Source organism: Cynocephalus volans, chromosome 1 (genome assembly GCF_027409185.1).
Source record: "Cynocephalus volans isolate mCynVol1 chromosome 1, mCynVol1.pri, whole genome shotgun sequence".
In the NCBI taxonomy this organism is placed as follows: Eukaryota; Metazoa; Chordata; class Mammalia; order Dermoptera; family Cynocephalidae; genus Cynocephalus; species Cynocephalus volans.
The window spans coordinates 292,327,207-292,345,035 of NC_084460.1; the positions used below are offsets into that span (position 1 = coordinate 292,327,207).

The following is a 17,829-nucleotide window of genomic DNA, read 5'->3' on the forward strand; positions in this document are numbered from 1 at the left end:
ACGTAGCAGATACTGCCAAGAGAAAGATATAGCATTCCTTACCTGTCTCCATAAAACTAAAAGTAGTAGCAGTTATTAATTACTATTATATGCAGACACACGTACAGTGATAAATTTAAGAGTGACTCAGACTGAGGAAAAAACCACCTATCTCAAAAGCATAATCACTTTTGAAAAACCAAGAGAAATTTTCTCTAATTAAAGAATAAGATCTTTCTATAAACTTACTTGCTAATTTGGCTTGTAATCCAGACGGTCCAGGTTTTGATGTCTCTGACTTAGAAGACCCTGGAAGAGACAGTTTTGTTTTAGGAAGGCTAACTTTAGGGCTGAAACGAGCAGCCCAATCAAATTTTGAAGAGCCACCAGTTTTACTCTGTTCCTTTTCCCTGCTACTTCTTCTGGGACTGGGACTGGATGCTGAACGGGAACGCCTGGCCTTGCTCTGGTCTTTTCCTTGTTTCACCCTGGCACCTGGTGGCACAGTGGAGGAGGCCGAGGCTACAGCAGATGACGAGGAGGAAGTAGAGGCAGCAGCAGAAGAATCAGTGATGGTGCTACACCCAGCTTTGGCTGAGGTGGCTGATTTTGAAGCCAGCTTGGTAGGTTTTGCAGATCTCTCTTCAGCACCAGTGGATTCTGACCCAGAACCACTCTTTACACAAGAACTCTCTGTCCTCTTTCTTTTCTGACTCCGTGAACTACCAGCGGCCCCACACTTTCTGGTGTGAGCCTTGCTTGTTGATGGTGATTGTGCAGATTTCAGTTGTTGCTCCTGGTCTAAATGTCTCTTCTTTGATTTACTATGTGGCTTATTTGTTTCTGAGGGAGATTCAGTATGCTGAAGTGCTTTTGGTTTTTTTGCAGAGCTAGGAGAATTGGTCCTGTTGTAATCTGGACTGGCACTGCGTTTCACTCCTCGAGAACTGTCTTTCTTAGGCACCTGCACCGTTTTTTGCCTTTCTGAAGTATTGGCTCTGTCTGGATCCTCTGGTTGTGGAACTATGACAGCAGATGATGAACTGCAGCTTCTAAGAGGTCAGATAAAAAAGAGTTAATATCAGCCTGTCATCATTAAATCTGACTTATAACACTTATTTACTAACTTTTAAATCTCTGGAAATAAGTGCCTTTAAAGAATAGTGCAAAAATTTTCCTAAGTCCAGCATTAAGTAACCACAGGTTTTTCAAACGACTTAAAATTGCAAAAAGGAAAAAAAAAAAAAAAAAAAAAAAAAAAGGCAGGTGTGACTTTGAATGGTAAAATATTTGATTAGAAGATAAGGGTTTTTCTTTAGCCCAAAGATTACTGATACTAACACTTCTAATCACAAAACGAGAATTAAGATTATAAGAAAAAGAATGCTTAGTGGTTCAGAACCAGTGGAAGCTAGTGGAAACTACAATATTGATGCTCTATTCACAAACACAGCTGCTTTGTCAAAGCTGAGAAGAAATAAGCATTAATGCATGTACTTTCGAAATGAAGGTTAGAAATTTTATATTGCAGTTTCTATCAAATCTTCACAGTTATGTTCCTTTCCAAAGACTCATATCAATTAGATCTTAAAAATCATCGGCTTCAACTAAGGCTATGACAAAAAAAAAAAGACAATGATAAAATGGCATTTTAGATGCCTATAATGGTTCGTTAAGCAGAAGGGGAACTTCACAGCTCTCTAAACAAGGAAAAAGTTCACTGCACTGATACCACTGAAAAGGTGATAAACTATTAATCCAAAAGTTACACACAGAGAATAATGAAAACATGTATCACAACATTTTGGGATAACCCAGTAAGCTTTAATATTATGCAATGATTCAAATGCAAATAATTCGGCCTTGAAAATGTATAAGCAATGTGAAGATTTACCTTTTAGAAAGGTGTCCCCTTGACAGTTCAGAAGTAGTATTAGACTGCACTTTGGGTGCCTTAGAATTAGATTTTCTACTCTCAGGAGGGCTATATCCCTTATGTTTTGCCTGCCCTAAATGTGACCTGTCAGCAGAAAATCAAAACAGAAATCAGGAAACTGAGATGCAAATACAATACTGAAAGTGAAATATTTTTACATTTAAAAAAAAGGCCTCCAAATTCTTCATTATCGACCCTACTCTTTTTCCAAATATTTATAACATTAAATTATCATTCTGTCAAATAACTGGCAAAAGAAATTGCCTCTAAGAACCAACTCCCCTTAACACCCAAGAGTTAAGGTTTCTTATTATCAGTTGTCATAATTGTATCACATTATGGTTGCATAAGCAATAATGACTTTCTCAGCAATTTTGCATCAAACATTCAAATATGCTACATTCTTTTTTTTTTTTTTAAAGATGACTGGTAAGGGGATCTTAACCCTTGGCTTGGTGTTGTCAGCACCACGCTCAGCCAGTGAGCTAACCAGCCATCCCTATATAGGACCCGAACCCGTGGCCTTGGTATTATCAGCACCGCACTCTCCCGAGTGAGCCACGGGCCGGCCCCTCAAATATGCTACATTTTTACAAAAAGCAAATCCAGACTTTAGATCTAAATACTACTTCTAATAGACAATATGACTAATAGCTTTAAAAGTTTAAAGAAAAGGCAATTTGTGACTCCTACAATGATACTGATTTCCAATTTGTACATTAAAATTCAGGTAAGCACAGTAAATGCAGAAGCAGATGAGCCAATTCTCAAACTGATTTTACACAGAAAATCATTCAAAGCACTAAATAGTAAATAAACCTACATGAAATCAATATAGCGGTATTTGCTAAGAATTTAAAGAATTCAAAAATTTAAACCAATAAAAGTACACACACACGAAAAAGCAAATCCTAGAGAGATATAGAATTTATCACAAAATATTCCAAACACATGCAAAAGATTCTATCATTGTTATAGTTGCATTATACTTATAATAAAGTTAATCCCATGCCAACATTGTTCTAAAAGTAAGTTTGAGAGTTATGGAGAAACTATATTTTCAGTTGTTCAGTAGATTTTTCTTCTAACCTTGAGCAATGGTTACGAGATTTACATAAACAATAAAAAGGAAGAATGCATTAATATATATCCAGAAAAACTGGTGTTATATAGGTGAGATATTAATGTAGTAAATGTAATTCACAGTCAACATCCAAACTCCACATAAAAGAGCATACACTAACGAGAACTTAGAACAAAGTTTCACTGGCACCACAGATGCTAACTTTGTTTTAAGAATAAAAAAAAAAAAAAATTTTTTTTTAAGGCTTTCACTCCACACATCATCTCAAAGGAACTCAGAAACAAGTCATTAAAAACCTCACACAATGGTTAATTCTAAATAAATCTGTAAAGACACCATAAATTTCTTAATGTATCATATGAGTGCAACCATCTCTTCAAAAAGAGGGCCTAAAATTTCTCTTTTCAGCATCCTTATTTTCTTATTCCATTTTTCCAGGAGAATTCAACAATGGATTCTTGAAAGAAGATGAGAATTAGCTTCTCAATAAATGGAATTTGTTTCTGAATCCCTAATATTTTCATTTTTAAGTTTCTAATCTTATAGAAGTAAAGTATTTTCTAAAGACTTACTAGAATAGATCAACTACGGGAGAAAAACTTTTTGGTTAGTCTTTCAAGTACGTTAGTCTTCACTTTAGTAATTAAGGGATACACAGATACATTCTCTCTCTTTTTTCAAGATAACATATTTCCTCAAGGTATAGCCAACCTGAATCTTGTAAGATTTTTATCCATTGTGATTTAATTTTTTTTTCCTAGATATTCTTCCATTGCAGACTAAAATTTTGCTTTAATCTATGGGTTTCTTGTTAGATCTAATTTCTAAAGGTTGCTTTTGTTTTTGTTATAGTTCTACTAACAGATCTCAGAGTTCCATTTTTTAAAAAAAAATAGAAGTAGGATTGATTTTTCAAGTGATTCTGTAGTTATTTTAAAAAGGAGAGGTATAACATTCTGCTTTCTGGGTCTACAACTTAATATCCACAGAATAATATTCACAAATCACATTATTCAGTTCTTCTACATTCTTATTTTGAAAGGCTGCTATAGATTGATGTTTGAATGAAATCACACTTTCTATTTTGTTTCACCGTAAAATTTATTTAATTTTTAAATTAAAGATATATTTTATTTAATGTTTTCCCCCATAACAGTACATTATATTTACTTTCAAGCAATTAAACCAATATTGATCTGAGTATGGTCAATCCCACAACAGTTTGCATTATACAAAAGTAAATCAGTGGTTTTTTAAAAAGAGGAAGGGAGATCAATCATTGTAAAATTTAAAATATTCCGTGCTATACTCCTTGATCATAATTTTAAAATGTTCAAAGAAAATTATCCATTTGAAGCTAGACAATTTTGTGAAAATTAAAAACAATTAAATATTCAAATGTCAATCTTAAAAAAAGGTTATTACATATACCTAGTAAGTCTCAAAAAAATAAGAGTCGTTCTGTTTATCACCAGAAATTGACCAATATCAACCTAATAGATGCATCAGTCCTCATCTTTTCAACCCAAATAAATTATTCTTTGGTCTCAACACATCTAACTTTATATTCACCTCAATCTACTCCCGCATTTCTCATACACTTACTAACACCTTCAATGAACTAAAGAAGGTAAAAATCCAAATATCATATCACAAAAAAGTAAAGAGTCCCACATCTTAGAAAACCAAGGCTCACAAAACTGGCTTAATTTCAACAATGCCCACATTGATCTTTCCTAAAATTTCTTTAAAGTGTGATATTCTTACTGAGAACTGCTTAAAAAACATATTTTTAAAATATTATAGGGCTGGCCAATTAGCTCAGGTGGTTAGAGTGCAGCCTTGTTAACACCAAGGTCAAGGGTTATAAAATATTGATCATTACTGTTCTTCTGCCTATTTGTTTAGCACAGTGGTCTTAACATATTTTCTGTAAAGGATAATATTGTAAATATTTTCAGCTTTGTAGGCAATATTGTGTGTTGCAAAAGTGGGTATATACAATACACAAATAAATAAGCATGGCAATACCATCAGAATTTTATTTACAAAAACAGGCAGTGAGCCAGATTCAGCTCATGGGCCATAGTTTTCCAACCATGGCTTAGCACCAGGATTAGACAACCAGATGGTACCATGAAGGGACAATATGGGGCCTCCCAAAGTGGGGCTCTATTTTATTATGTCCACTCATAAATTATTAATGCTCAGAATACTGCGAAGCAAATCTCCATAAAATAATGATGTCCAATCTAGAATAGCCAATTAGCACATCGTAGTATTCAGAGGTAACGGAGCCTTGGATGTTTCCTTTTAGCTCATTAAACTAACTCCCTCATTTATCAAGCCTTGATACTCAATATTAATTTTTATTAGAAAGCATAATTTCTTTGAGACCTAGTAAATTTTATATCCTCTATAAATCAAATTTGCAGAAAAGCACAGTAAAATTCACAAAACTCTTAAGCAGCACTAGAATGAGCCCATTTAGTAAATCATAACCCAAGGATTTTGTGTGTGTGTGTTTTCAGGAACAATATATGGGTGTTTCTAAAAACAAAAAAACCTCATGTTCTGCAAAATTGCTAGTTAAAAATAACTACATATACTAAAATATATATGGTATAAAATAACTAATATACTAAAAATAACAGGGCTAATGGTGAAAATAAGATTGGGTACAGAGCACTCAAACACATGTTATTTTGTAATGAGAGACCTAACAAAAATATCATTAATTTTAATAAAAGATTAAATCTCCACTAATATTTATGCCAATGATCAGTTTGTCTGGAGTCTTATTTTTATATTTTCTCCTTCACATGTAACTTTTTAAAGACATTTTAAGATCAGCTTCAATAAAATTAGAACTACAAATCTCAGACTTTCCATTTTGTTATCTTTCTTCAGAAATGGCTTTGAGCTTCCTGAGAGTGTTTTTGACAGTGCAAAGCATGGAGGTACTGGAAGCCACTGAACTAGCTATTTGTTTCACTAAATGATTTCCTTAAAGCACTTCTGCAAGATAGGCAGGTATTTTGTAAGGTCTACATTTATTACCAAACCTTCCTAATCTTTAATTGAAAGCTCTTCACCCATTTCAGTTCATACATTAACACTCTGGGGAAAACTGCATATTTATTTATTATTTCACACTATTTCCACCTTATACTGACATCATTTCTCTACTGACCAAGCATGTATGGGCTAATTCACATTAAAGAAACCCATGCTGCCACAGAACAAACTGCGGGTTATGTGCTTCCAAGATTATTTTGAAGGCAAATTTCAAATGCCTCCTGTTGACTTTTTGAGGACATAATGTTGACTGTACCCTTCCAGATACTTTAAAACTGCTATTTACTCAAATCCTTGGTAGTCCGAAAAATTAGAAACCATCTCCCATCCAGAGGAGATCTAAAAGAGACCTAAACTTTCTATCGAAGAGCATATTCTTGTCTTTACATTAGGAAAAATGAGTAAAGTGACAAATTACAAGCAGCTAGTTAACTCCTTATAAAGCTTGAGCATCCCTAATCTGAAAATCCTAAATCCCAAATGCTCCAAAATGTGAAAAAATCTGAAATCCGAAACACTTCTGGTCCCAAGAGTTTTGAATAGGGATATTCATACTGTATTTTAGGTTTTAAATTGTTTGAATTTACTTTCTATGCCAGACATATTCACATATATTGCCAAATATAAATAAATCTGGGGTTTAGTTACGTGTACGTGTATACAAACACACATTTTTATACTTTTATATTTTATATACACAATTATATCATAGTTTTCTCTTCCAAAAATTAAATGTTTTGTTTAAAATGCTGTAAAATGCATGTTTTAAATAAGCCACTGAGTTTCAATAATGAAGGGGGAAAGTTCATTTTAAACCACTTCATATAAAAAACTTACTGTAAAATGTACTGATTTTTATTTCCAATCACAAAACAAAAGCTTGATTAGTCTGACCAATATTCCTGTTTAGTTATGATGAAATGCCAGCCCAAATGATTCTGTAATTTAAGAGTAAAGCAATGTTTCTAAATAGCAGTGGTACTGCCCCCTAGGGAGTATTCTGGAAACATATGTTGGGGAGCAGGGGTGTTACAGGCATTTAGCAGGTGTGGACTAGAGGTAGAAGATAGCATACAATATACAGAACAGTTGGACACAATGAAGAACCGTCCCATGACATATATATTTGAAATAACCTTGGTAATATATGAAGAACTTATGAAAAACCTGAATATGTGGCAGTAACATAGATTTTAAAAAATGCCTGTAATTTCTCAGCTTAGATTTGTTTTGCAAAGTTCTTATATATGTTAAACCTTCCAGGATTGCATGTGAACCAACAATTATATTTGTTTTGGGCAGCTTTCCCAAGAGTCATGCTCCATTTTTACAGTCTATGATGAAAATGCCACTTATGGGATTTAAGTCTGTTGTCATATTTGTCACATTCAGTGAATCCAAATACAGATGGCAAGCATCTGAACACAATCATCTTGTGTCACTATACCCAAGCATCAACCTACTGAGATAATGTTATTTTGTTAAATTGTTTTCCTTTTGTTTATTTTTCTTCCTAAAATGCTAGTACATTATACTGATATTACTAAACTGCCTGTAAGAAAGCATTGTTTATATTTATTAACTTATTTCAAGATACTGCAGGGGCAAAATAATTAATATATTTACATTATATGATATATATTATAGACAGGGAGCACTGGATCTGACAGAATTGAGAACCACTGTACCCAAGCTACTAGTTTCAACAGATGTGTTAGGTTTACCAACTATCAAATATATGCGAGTTACAACACAGCATTTAAATATGGATAACATACAGTCTATTCCCTGTTCTTGAAGTGGTCAGAGTCTCAAAACAAAGTGATCAGGTGCTCTCTTAAAGTTTCCAACAAAAGGAAAAATTACTTCTAGCAGAATACAGACTTTATAGATCACATGACATTTATACCTGGCCCTGAAAGATGAGAAGCTGAGAAAAAGAACATTCTAGTCAAAAGCAGAATATAGTCAAAGGCAGAGGTAGGAAATTATGAAACCCACATGGCAACTGGCAAATGACATGAAGTACCCTGAGCACGAAAATAAATTAGAAAACTAAGTCCTTTGGGTTGAACATCCCCCCAAAACTTAATCCCCACTTTAACTGTTGAGGGTGGGAAATCCTATTATGGCAATTGAAAGGTGAGGCCTGGAAGAGGTGATTAGATTGTGCCATGCCATAGTGAACGGATTAATAACAATGGATTAATAACAGTGGTCAGGGGTGTGGTTCTGAGGGCTTTCTCTCATTCTCTGCTCTGCCATTTTCTGCCATGTGAGACCCTCACCAAATGTGTTCCCTGGACTTTGGACTTCCCAGCCTCAGAAACCGTAAGCAATAAATTTCATTTTCTTTATAAATTCCCCAGTTCCAGGTTTTTTCTTATATGCAAACGAATATAACAAGGTTGAAAGGACAGGCTAGAGCCAGATAGGGAAGGTTTGTTTCTAAATGCCTTGTGGAAGGATCTAGATTTTGTTCTTAATAATGATTTGCAGTAAGAGATTGACAGGGTTGGAAGGATGACGCAGAAGCAACAAATTTATATGTTCAATGATCTGGGTATATTGAGTATGGGTGAGTAAACTACAATGATTACATTATTTTGGAAAGAAAAAAAGGCAGAGGGATTGAATGGAATCTAAACCATGAGAAAAGATGGTCCCAAAAAGGGAAACTTGCAGCTCAACTTACTTTGCCCCCACATTTCACAACATAGGTAGGTAGGGGAGGTTGGGGAGGGGGTTGGAAACAGATAATCAAAAGGTGATTAGTGATACAGTACTACACTGGCTTTTATAATTACCTGGGTAAAAATTTAAGATGACCACAGGATAAACATTTTTAAGGTGCTGATTATGTGATAAGAATTACATTAATCTTATACTAAAAATATTATCTAACTTAAGGCTCAAATGACACCCAAGGCAGGTATTATTCCCATTTTTAGGGTGCACAAAGTAAGACTTACCACAAACAGCCCCTAGGCAGGAAAAGTGAGATTCAGCCCAGGTATTCAACTCCCTAAATCTGCAACCCCACAGCTACATCTAAGGGCTCAGTGGCCTGCATCTACAATTACTAGATTTTTCCTACCCATGCTAGAATTTCTGTCCCTAATTGTATACAGGTCAAAATAAATGGCTTTAGGTTTAGAGAGGACGTAGCCGAAATATGGAAAAAGACAAAACTTTTCCTTTTAATCTTCTAAAAAGAGCCCTCTTGCTTGCTTTTGCTTTCTGTATTACAACAAAACAGCCTTCCAAATGTGATACTAAAGCTTGCTGTTCAGTTGGTAGAAGCAGCATTTGTATACAATCATTTTTTTAGTCGCACAGAACCCTTCTAGGAAGGCATTCTGAGACTGAGAAAGCAATTGTAAAAAGTGGTATGGAACATCAGAAGAATGAAAGCAAGTCTTCAGTAAAGGATATGAAATAATCACTGGCAGCTGACATCTTACAGGTTTCCAATATGCTTCTGATGTGACTTCTAGACTCAATTTCATACTTGATGATTAAAGCAAGAAATACATACTACAAAGAAAATTATAAAATATATTAGCTATTACTTCGTAGGCCCAAGAAAGAACTTAACTTGAGTACTAGTAAGAATCAAATGTTTAGAACTTCCAACTAGAGAAAAGTAGCCTCTACTTTTCCATAGACCAAGGAAACCATGCCAGTGTTTAACACAACACTGTAAATTTTGTCTCCCGGCTCCAAGGCCTGACCAACAAACTAGTCATCTCGGCATTACCAAAGCAGCCTTCAAAGCAAAAAAGTGTGTGCCCACATGGGCTCTGCAGATGAAACTCCAGACTGCATACTTACAGCAGTAAGATTATTAGTCAAAGGAGCAAGTTACACATTACCCAGTCAATTCTAGTATAAACCGTCTTAAAAGTGATTTGAATTCGTCACAAGAAGCACTGAGGTCATTTTCACATCACACCATGTCTCCCCATAACATTCTCCTCCCAAACAAGATGAGCTTGAACTTCCATCTGACTGAGCAAAAGACAGAATAGAAAGAGAGACAGAAGGGGGAAAAATATAAAAGGAAGGCACACATGCTGGTTAAGTAGAAGATTAAAGAAAATACATCATACCCATTGCTATGTTTCACTTAAGTAGACTGTAGGGAAACAAACTATCATAGATATGTAAATAAGAATACAAACAAAATAATGTTAAACAGCTTGTGATAGCTGTGTCACAAGCATTCTATTTCTCCTCTTTCCAGACACATGGTAGAATTGTACTTGTGGAACCACTTGGAAGTATGTGCAGCCATGTGACTTGCTTTGGTTAAGGGAATGTGAACAGAACTAAATCACTTCTAGGGAGAAGTTTTGGAAAGCCAGAGGGCAATTTACCATACTCTCTTGCCAAGCAACACACCAGAGTATCTGAATACCTTGAATGTGCAGACTTGGGAGCATAGCTTGCAGCTGACCAAGGATGGACAACTTTTTTAGTGGTTAGATTATAAGCTACTAATATTTAGGAGCTGTTTGTTACTACAGCATAAGCTAGCCCACCTTGTTACATAGCCCATTTAAACTATGCGCTATTTCAACTCTTCCTTCAATCCCGTCAATCATGTTTTCATCAACATTTCAGTAAAAAAAGAAAGTAACATTTCTGTGCCTAGATATGCCAAGGAAACAAATCTGATCTCTAATCCACACCAGTATTTGTTGAATATCTACTACTGAGGAGTGAAGTAACAAGTGACACAGAAAAATTCGAAACAAAATCCAAACTCTGAAAGTAACTGAGACCACATATCAAGTAAAGACAAATACAGCTGACAAGTACCATCTGCTTTGCAACTGCTGTTTCAGCCTTCAGAGCCCAGATCAATGAGGTCATCTCTAGAAACGTTTCTCACCTGAACAGCCTGCATGCCCATTTCTCCTATTGGAACTGCTTTTGACAAAGGCTACTCTCATTTCTGTAAGTACTGTAGAGCATGGTGTTTACTAGCATGGTGTTCTACAAATGAACAAATACAATCTTATATTGACTTTGTATTACAAATACAAGGTAGAACTCTAAACTACCAAAAGAGACTTTATTAAGATAAATACATATCTCCAGAATCAAAACAACAGTGGAATAATCAAGCCTAGAGAAGTCAAGAGTCAGCAGAGCTCTGAGGAACTACTAAGGAATTGAAACTTGTCAGAACTTAAATACCCACATACACTCTAATCTTTGCTTTTCTCTGCCTGTCCATCTTTCTCCTTAAGGCAGGACAGATGGCAATCAGCAACTTCAGAATCACATCTTCCTACCTTTCCCACCAGAAGGGGAAAAGCTAAAGCTTCCAATTTTCCCCAGCTTGGATCATGTTACCACACCAAGTCACATCACTATCCTCAGAAAGATGGGGTACTATAGATTCTCCCAGATTTGGCTAAAGGCTAATCAATGGCTAGCCAAGATCAGAGTAAGACCATTCCATTCTATGTTACAGAAAGAGGTGCCAGGCAAAACAATAATCATCAAGGATACTGTTTATCCCTTCCTCTGCACCCCTAAGAAAATGATATAATGTTTTTTAACAACGCAAAAGGAAAGAGGACTTGATTTGACCTAACTTGAGAAGATGAGAGGTCTAAAGTTAAGCCTAACATGGGGCCTGGGACTGGATCCTCCTCCCACAACCAGGCACACTGCCATCGCCGCCACCACCAACTAGGTAAGGAGCATGCCAAAAACATCACCTCCACGTGAGTGGCCCACAACAGCCACCATAATAACCACAGCTGCCATGAAAGCGACTAGATGCCACAATCACCATGCAGATGGTCTGCCAGCCACTGGAGTACACTGACATAAGGAGAGTCACCAGCAGAGACCAAAGAAAAGAAGAGAATGTCTCTCTCCACAAAGCACATTCCAGAGTGACAGAAGAAGCATCTGCTCTACGATAATATCGGGGGACCTGAATACACCTCTCAGCACTGGACAGATCATCTAGGCAACAAATCAACAGAGTAACCACTACCCTTTCAGAAGGAGAGAAGAAATCTGGGTAATTAGAGGGGGGAAAGGAGAGAGAGAGGGTATGGATAGAGATTGGACAAGGGGCATAAAGAATAAGTAGAATTTGTAACAATGTATATGCTAGTAATATTGACGTGTCAATGTTGAACCCCAAAAATGTATAATCAATTATGATTCAATAAAAATTTAAATAAATAAGTAAATTAATAATAAAGTTAAGCCTAAGAAAAGGCTCAGTGAAAAAAATGAGCATGGTATATAAAGAGACAGTGAAATCTGCCTGGATAGACATAGTAGGGAGATACAGGAACATAATAAGGACAGATGAACAGAACAGAAGCATCTAGACAGATACTGAGTCTTAGTTCCTGAAAATCTCTAACACTGACACCATAACAAATGTGCTAAGAGGAGTTCGAAGTGCTATGGGATTTCTATAGGATTTCTGAGACTGAGAAGAGTATAGGCTATGTTAAAATTAAAATTTTTAGTAGAACTTGAAAAACTGGTGGGATTCAATAAGGTAAGTTCTGGAATACAGAAGGCGAGCATTTTAAAAAGAAGAATGGCATGATCAAAATACTAAAGAAGGAAATCACAAGATATTTTAAGTAAATGGTTATTATTTCAATTTGTTAAGAATAGGGTAAAAACTTTTGAGTTTTGATCTCTGAAACCAATAGATCTGAATTAAGTGTGGTATTTTACATTATATTTTGTCAAGTATTATACTTCTTTTAAAAATGGAGTTCAGAGGGCCGAGCCCGTGGCGCACTCGGTAGCGTGCTGCACTAGCAGCGCGGCGACGCTCCCGCCGCGGGTTCGGATCCTATATAGGAATGGCCGGTGCACTCACTGGCTGAGTGCCGGTCACGAAAAAGACAAAAAAAAAAATAAATAAATAAATAAATAAATAAATAAAAATGGAGTTCAGTGAAGTAACATTAAATTGGCAGGTACATTAACAGCTTGTTCGGAGTCAATCTTGTGTGTGGCTTCATTATTTCACTAGAAAACATCCTAATTCAAATATAAGCACAGTTTCTTCCCAACTTTCTTCATAATACCAGAAAATACAAAAACTGAAAATATTAGGAAAAAATCACAAATCCTTATATAATCAACTTACAATTATATGCAAATGAAACTAGTCCTGTAGAAGACAACTTTCTAGAAGAGTAAACAATATCTGAAAATATACTCCTTAACCCAGCAATTTGACTTGTAATAAACTAGAATGGAGAAGTACTAGTAAAAGTTTACAATAAGAAGGATGCTCAATGCAGCATCATTTGTTATACAGAAAAAATCTGAAACTAAACTGTCATCAAAAGAGGAATGATTACATTAATTGATACACCCACATAATGGAAAATTATACAGACATTAACATGAGTGAAATAGTTTTATTGACAGGTAAAACATGCCTATGATAAAGGTAGTGAAAACAGCTAGTCAAACTATAGTATGTGAAATATGGTTCTATTCCTAAAAAGAAATGAACCAAAACACAAATACAGAGCTATCTTGAATGTCCTCTTATTCAAATCTTCCGCTTTTAAGAGTCAGTTAAATTCTGCACCTTCTATAAACTCTTCTTTAACTATCCCTATAAATTTACAAGGTTCAAGCCTACACTTCCTACTGGGTATATGTCATTTATCATCTAATGTGTAATTCCTATCTTGCCAATGAAAAAGCTTCTTTAAGACTACCTTGTACTCATCCAAGCAAACCTTTAGGGACTAGGACTATAGTTTTTACATAATAAACCAATATCTGCTAAAAGACTCATAAAAGGTCAGTTCTCCTGTATAGTGGTACAAAGGGAGATTAATCGCATATGCAAAGGTATAGGTACATTTACATCAAAAAGTATTCTTGGCCATATCTCCCTCCTTAAACCTATTTTTTCAACGTTTAACCTCATTACTGAGGAAACATCAATAAAACAAGAACAGTAAGTTTTTTTCCTTATCAAACTAGCAGAAAAATACAAAATGGGGATAACATGAACAGAACAATGAGACAAAGCACGCTCTTCTTGATGGTGAGAATGTAAACTGAAGGTAAATAAATTAATGTGAAACAAGTTGATCATAAAAAAAAACTCGCTTTAACCAAGCAATTTCACTTCAGGGATCATATCCTGAAGTGACACTTGGAAATGCAAACATTGAAGCATAATCAAAAAGTTTTTCCACTCCAACTATCTAACTGTCTAACTGAAAAAGTAATCATGGAAAATACTGTATACTCATTCAGTGAATCATGTGGCCATTTGTAAACGAGTACCAAAAAATCATAATGACATGAGCAAATGCGTATGTTAGGATAATGGGAGAAGGCACGCGCACTGCATATACAGTGTAATCAACTACATGCCAAATTCTATTTTAAAGACAGATAAAAATCAAAATGTTAATGCCTACCTATGTTTGGGTGGTATTTATTTTCTTTTTCTACTTTTTTGTGTCCTGTTCCTTTGAAATAGTTTAAGCAAAAATAGAAGTCTCTCTTTCTACATAATTAATGCTGGTTTTAAAAAGCTCTGCTCTGAAAATGTTAATAAGCTATAACTTATAGTTCTCACAACTGAGTTTTTACTCAGTAATCAGTAATAATTAAAACTTCGCAGGCAAATATTTTAATGGGGGTGTGAAGTGGGGTGGACTGAGTTCAAGCATTTCTTCTCACCATTCAAAAATTTGACAGATTACAGTCAAATGTAAAAATGGAGACATACAGAACTAGGAAGAAAAATTTACTCTTGGAATAGAGAAGGTGAAGAAAGAAAACAGTTGATAGACTTGATTATCTAATTTTTAAAACTTCTATAAAACAAATTACAAAAAGTAATAAAACTAGGAAATAAAACTAGGAAAAAACATTTGTCCATGTCACTGGGTTGATAACACTTTACATAAAAAACTCTAATAAAAGAACAATCATTTCCAAAATTAAAAAAGACATAGGACACTAACAACTCAGAAAATAAATAAAAATGGCCAACACGTGGCAAGATTTTCAACTCTGTAGTGACCAAAGAAATGCTAACACAAATCCATTTTCCCACAAGCTTTCCTTTTAAAAATGGTATGCTCTATTGACAAGGATCTGGAAAAATAATCACCCTAACAAAGTATTAGTAGGTATATAAATTAGTCCAATCTTTCCGAAAGACAATTTGAAAATCTGTTAAGTCTTCAAAATATTCATACACTATAAACCATTTTCAGGATCCTATAAACCCATTTTCAGGAATTTAATTTCATAAAAACAGAATCACACTCAAATGTGACAGGATGGCAATATTTTTTCATAGAAAAACTTGGAGAAAAAAACCTAGAGGCCCAAATTTAAATTGCGGACTTTCATATCAAAGAAATCATGGGGCCATTTAACATTTCCTCATGAAAGAATTGTTACAGAATTCCAGAAAATACACCTAGTGATAACAACTGGTTCCTATATCATCCCTATTATTTTTATGTTAGAAGTGTACATATCAAAAAGACAGTAAAAACACACAGTGGAAATATTAACCATGCTTGTCTCTGAGTAGTAGGATTAAAATGATCTTATTTTCTTTAATTTTCCTGAAGCTTCCCAATTTTTTATTCTTAATATGCACTGCTTTTATAATAATAACAATGTTGAAGAAACTATCACTAAAACAATCTTAAGTAGAATTGATAAATTAAACTCAATCCCAACACTGTCATTTGAGAAAAAAAGAAAGGAAAAAGCACACGGTATAATGAAAATACTACTACATTGCCAAGAGGGAGGTGGCAGCCTACAAATACCTGTGCTAGAAGTGGAAAAGGCTAGGAAACATCCCTGAGAGCAAGTCAACACAGAGATGCAGTGGAAGGGAGTGATTTCCTAAAGAAGAAAAAGAAAACAGAAAAGAGGAACAGATCATCTACAGTCCAAGAAAAATCACAGAGGAAAGGGAAAGAGAAAAATAATAGAAGAGGAGGAAGATGTCTAGTTCATCTATTACAGATAGTGATGAAGGATGAGCGAAAAAGAGCAGAGGGAATAATCAGGAGAGATTCAATATAACCCAAAGATTCTACTTTCTTTTATCTCAAGGATGAGTGCAACTATTTTTCTAAAATAATGTAAGTGACCTTGATTTGGAGGAAGGGCAAGAGTTGTTACTGGAAGGAGGCTACACAAATACAGGTTAATGCAGGTTTGGAAGAAAAAATAGTGGATCAAAAATGAATTAACCCAAAAATTCTAGTAGGGAAACCTGCTACTGAAATTCTAAACTGAATAAGTTAAAACTCTTCCATTATAAGTACTTTATACCATCCTTTAAGCCCTTCATCATATGGATCAGTGAAAACAGTTTGGCATAATGAAAATAATCACTGACATTAGAGTCAAGAGGTCTGTAATCAAGTCCTGACTACATACTAGCTGTATAAAGTTGGTCAAAGCTTCCACGTTTGTAAAATAGGGATTACATACTCAGTGCACAGAGTTTCTATGAGTCTCAATTGAAAGAATATGCAGAATAATTTTTTAAACTTAAAACATTCCACTAATGCTGTTGTAGTAGTTGCAGTTATTATTTGAATAACTGTATCACTATGAATACCTTTGCGAGCCCAAATCTACTGTTTTTAGGAAATAAAAGCCACAACAACAGCATTTTACTTAGGAAAATTAAACAGGAGTCGTATAAAGAGAATGAAAATATAATTGTTCTCTCCCAATTAATCCCAATACTTTCACTCTCAAAAGTCACTGGAGAGGTTTTTTTTTTGTTTTAGAGATTAGACAAATGCTAGAATAGCATGTTATGGGGGTTTCAAAAGTCAGCCTAGGGTTTGAGGAGAATGCCTTCAAAGTTCCTTTCAGTCCTGAGATTCTATCATGAGCAAAAGAATCAAGCTAAGAAGGCAAAACTATGTTTGGACAAGCCAATATCTTCTAATTTGCATTCTTAGTTAAATTGGTAAGAATTTTTGGCTAAAGTTCTAAATTTCTATGTCCTGATCATAATTATACTTATCCACATAAAAAAAAAAAATGGGGAAAAAAATCTACATATTCAAAGTTACTACTAAATCATGGTATAGCCAGCCACACAAACACCAAGGCATTAAAAGTCATGTTTTCAAACAAGTTTGAATGACATGGGAAATGACACATTTGATGCTAGGCTGACAAAAAAACAAACAGGCCTTCTTTTGTGTATAACATTTGTGGGGAAATGTTTTTTGAAGACATTTTAAGTTGAAAAATGTGAAAGTTGAAATGGGGTTACATTATACAAGGGGAGAGGGAGTTAAAGCTATAAAAACCCTGGGCCGAGCCCGTGGTGCACTCGGTAGAGTGCTGCGCTGGGAGTGCGGCGACGCTCCCGCCGCGGGTTCGGATCCTATATAGGAATGACCGGTGCACTCACTGGCTGAGTGCCGGTCACGAAAAAACGACAAAAACAAAAAAAAAAAAAAAAGCTATAAAAACCCTAATTACACTTTGCCTCTATATTCTTTGGCATGTTTTCTGTCATTCGAAACACATTTTATTTTTTTGTCTTTTTTTTTTTTTTTTTGTGACCGGTAAGGGGATCGCAACCCTTGGCTTGGTGTTGTCCACACTGCGCTCAGCCAGTGAGCACACCGGCCATCCCTATATAGGATCTGAACCTGCGGCAGGAGCGCTGCTGCTGCTCTCCCGAGTGCACTACAGGGCTGGCCCAAACACATTT

The 17,829-nt window shown here is 35.2% G+C and overlaps 1 protein-coding gene across 13 annotated transcripts in view; it reads right to left on the reverse strand.

The window, feature by feature from the left end:
• TRIP12 (thyroid hormone receptor interactor 12) overlaps positions 1 to 17,829 on the reverse strand; it is a 138,591-nt gene that overhangs the window by 80,569 nt on the left and 40,193 nt on the right. For 8 of the 13 annotated variants that reach the window (XM_063075342.1, XM_063075335.1, XM_063075285.1 and 5 more), the window contains 2 exons: positions 1,874 to 1,999; positions 229 to 1,031 (listed from right to left, as the gene is read on the reverse strand). In XM_063075342.1, the coding sequence (XP_062931412.1) occupies positions 229 to 1,031; positions 1,874 to 1,999 (929 nt within the window). The remainder of the gene's footprint in view (positions 1 to 228; positions 1,032 to 1,873; positions 2,000 to 17,829) is intronic. The other 5 variants (XM_063075387.1, XM_063075378.1, XM_063075369.1 and 2 more) reach the window with 2 other exon arrangements.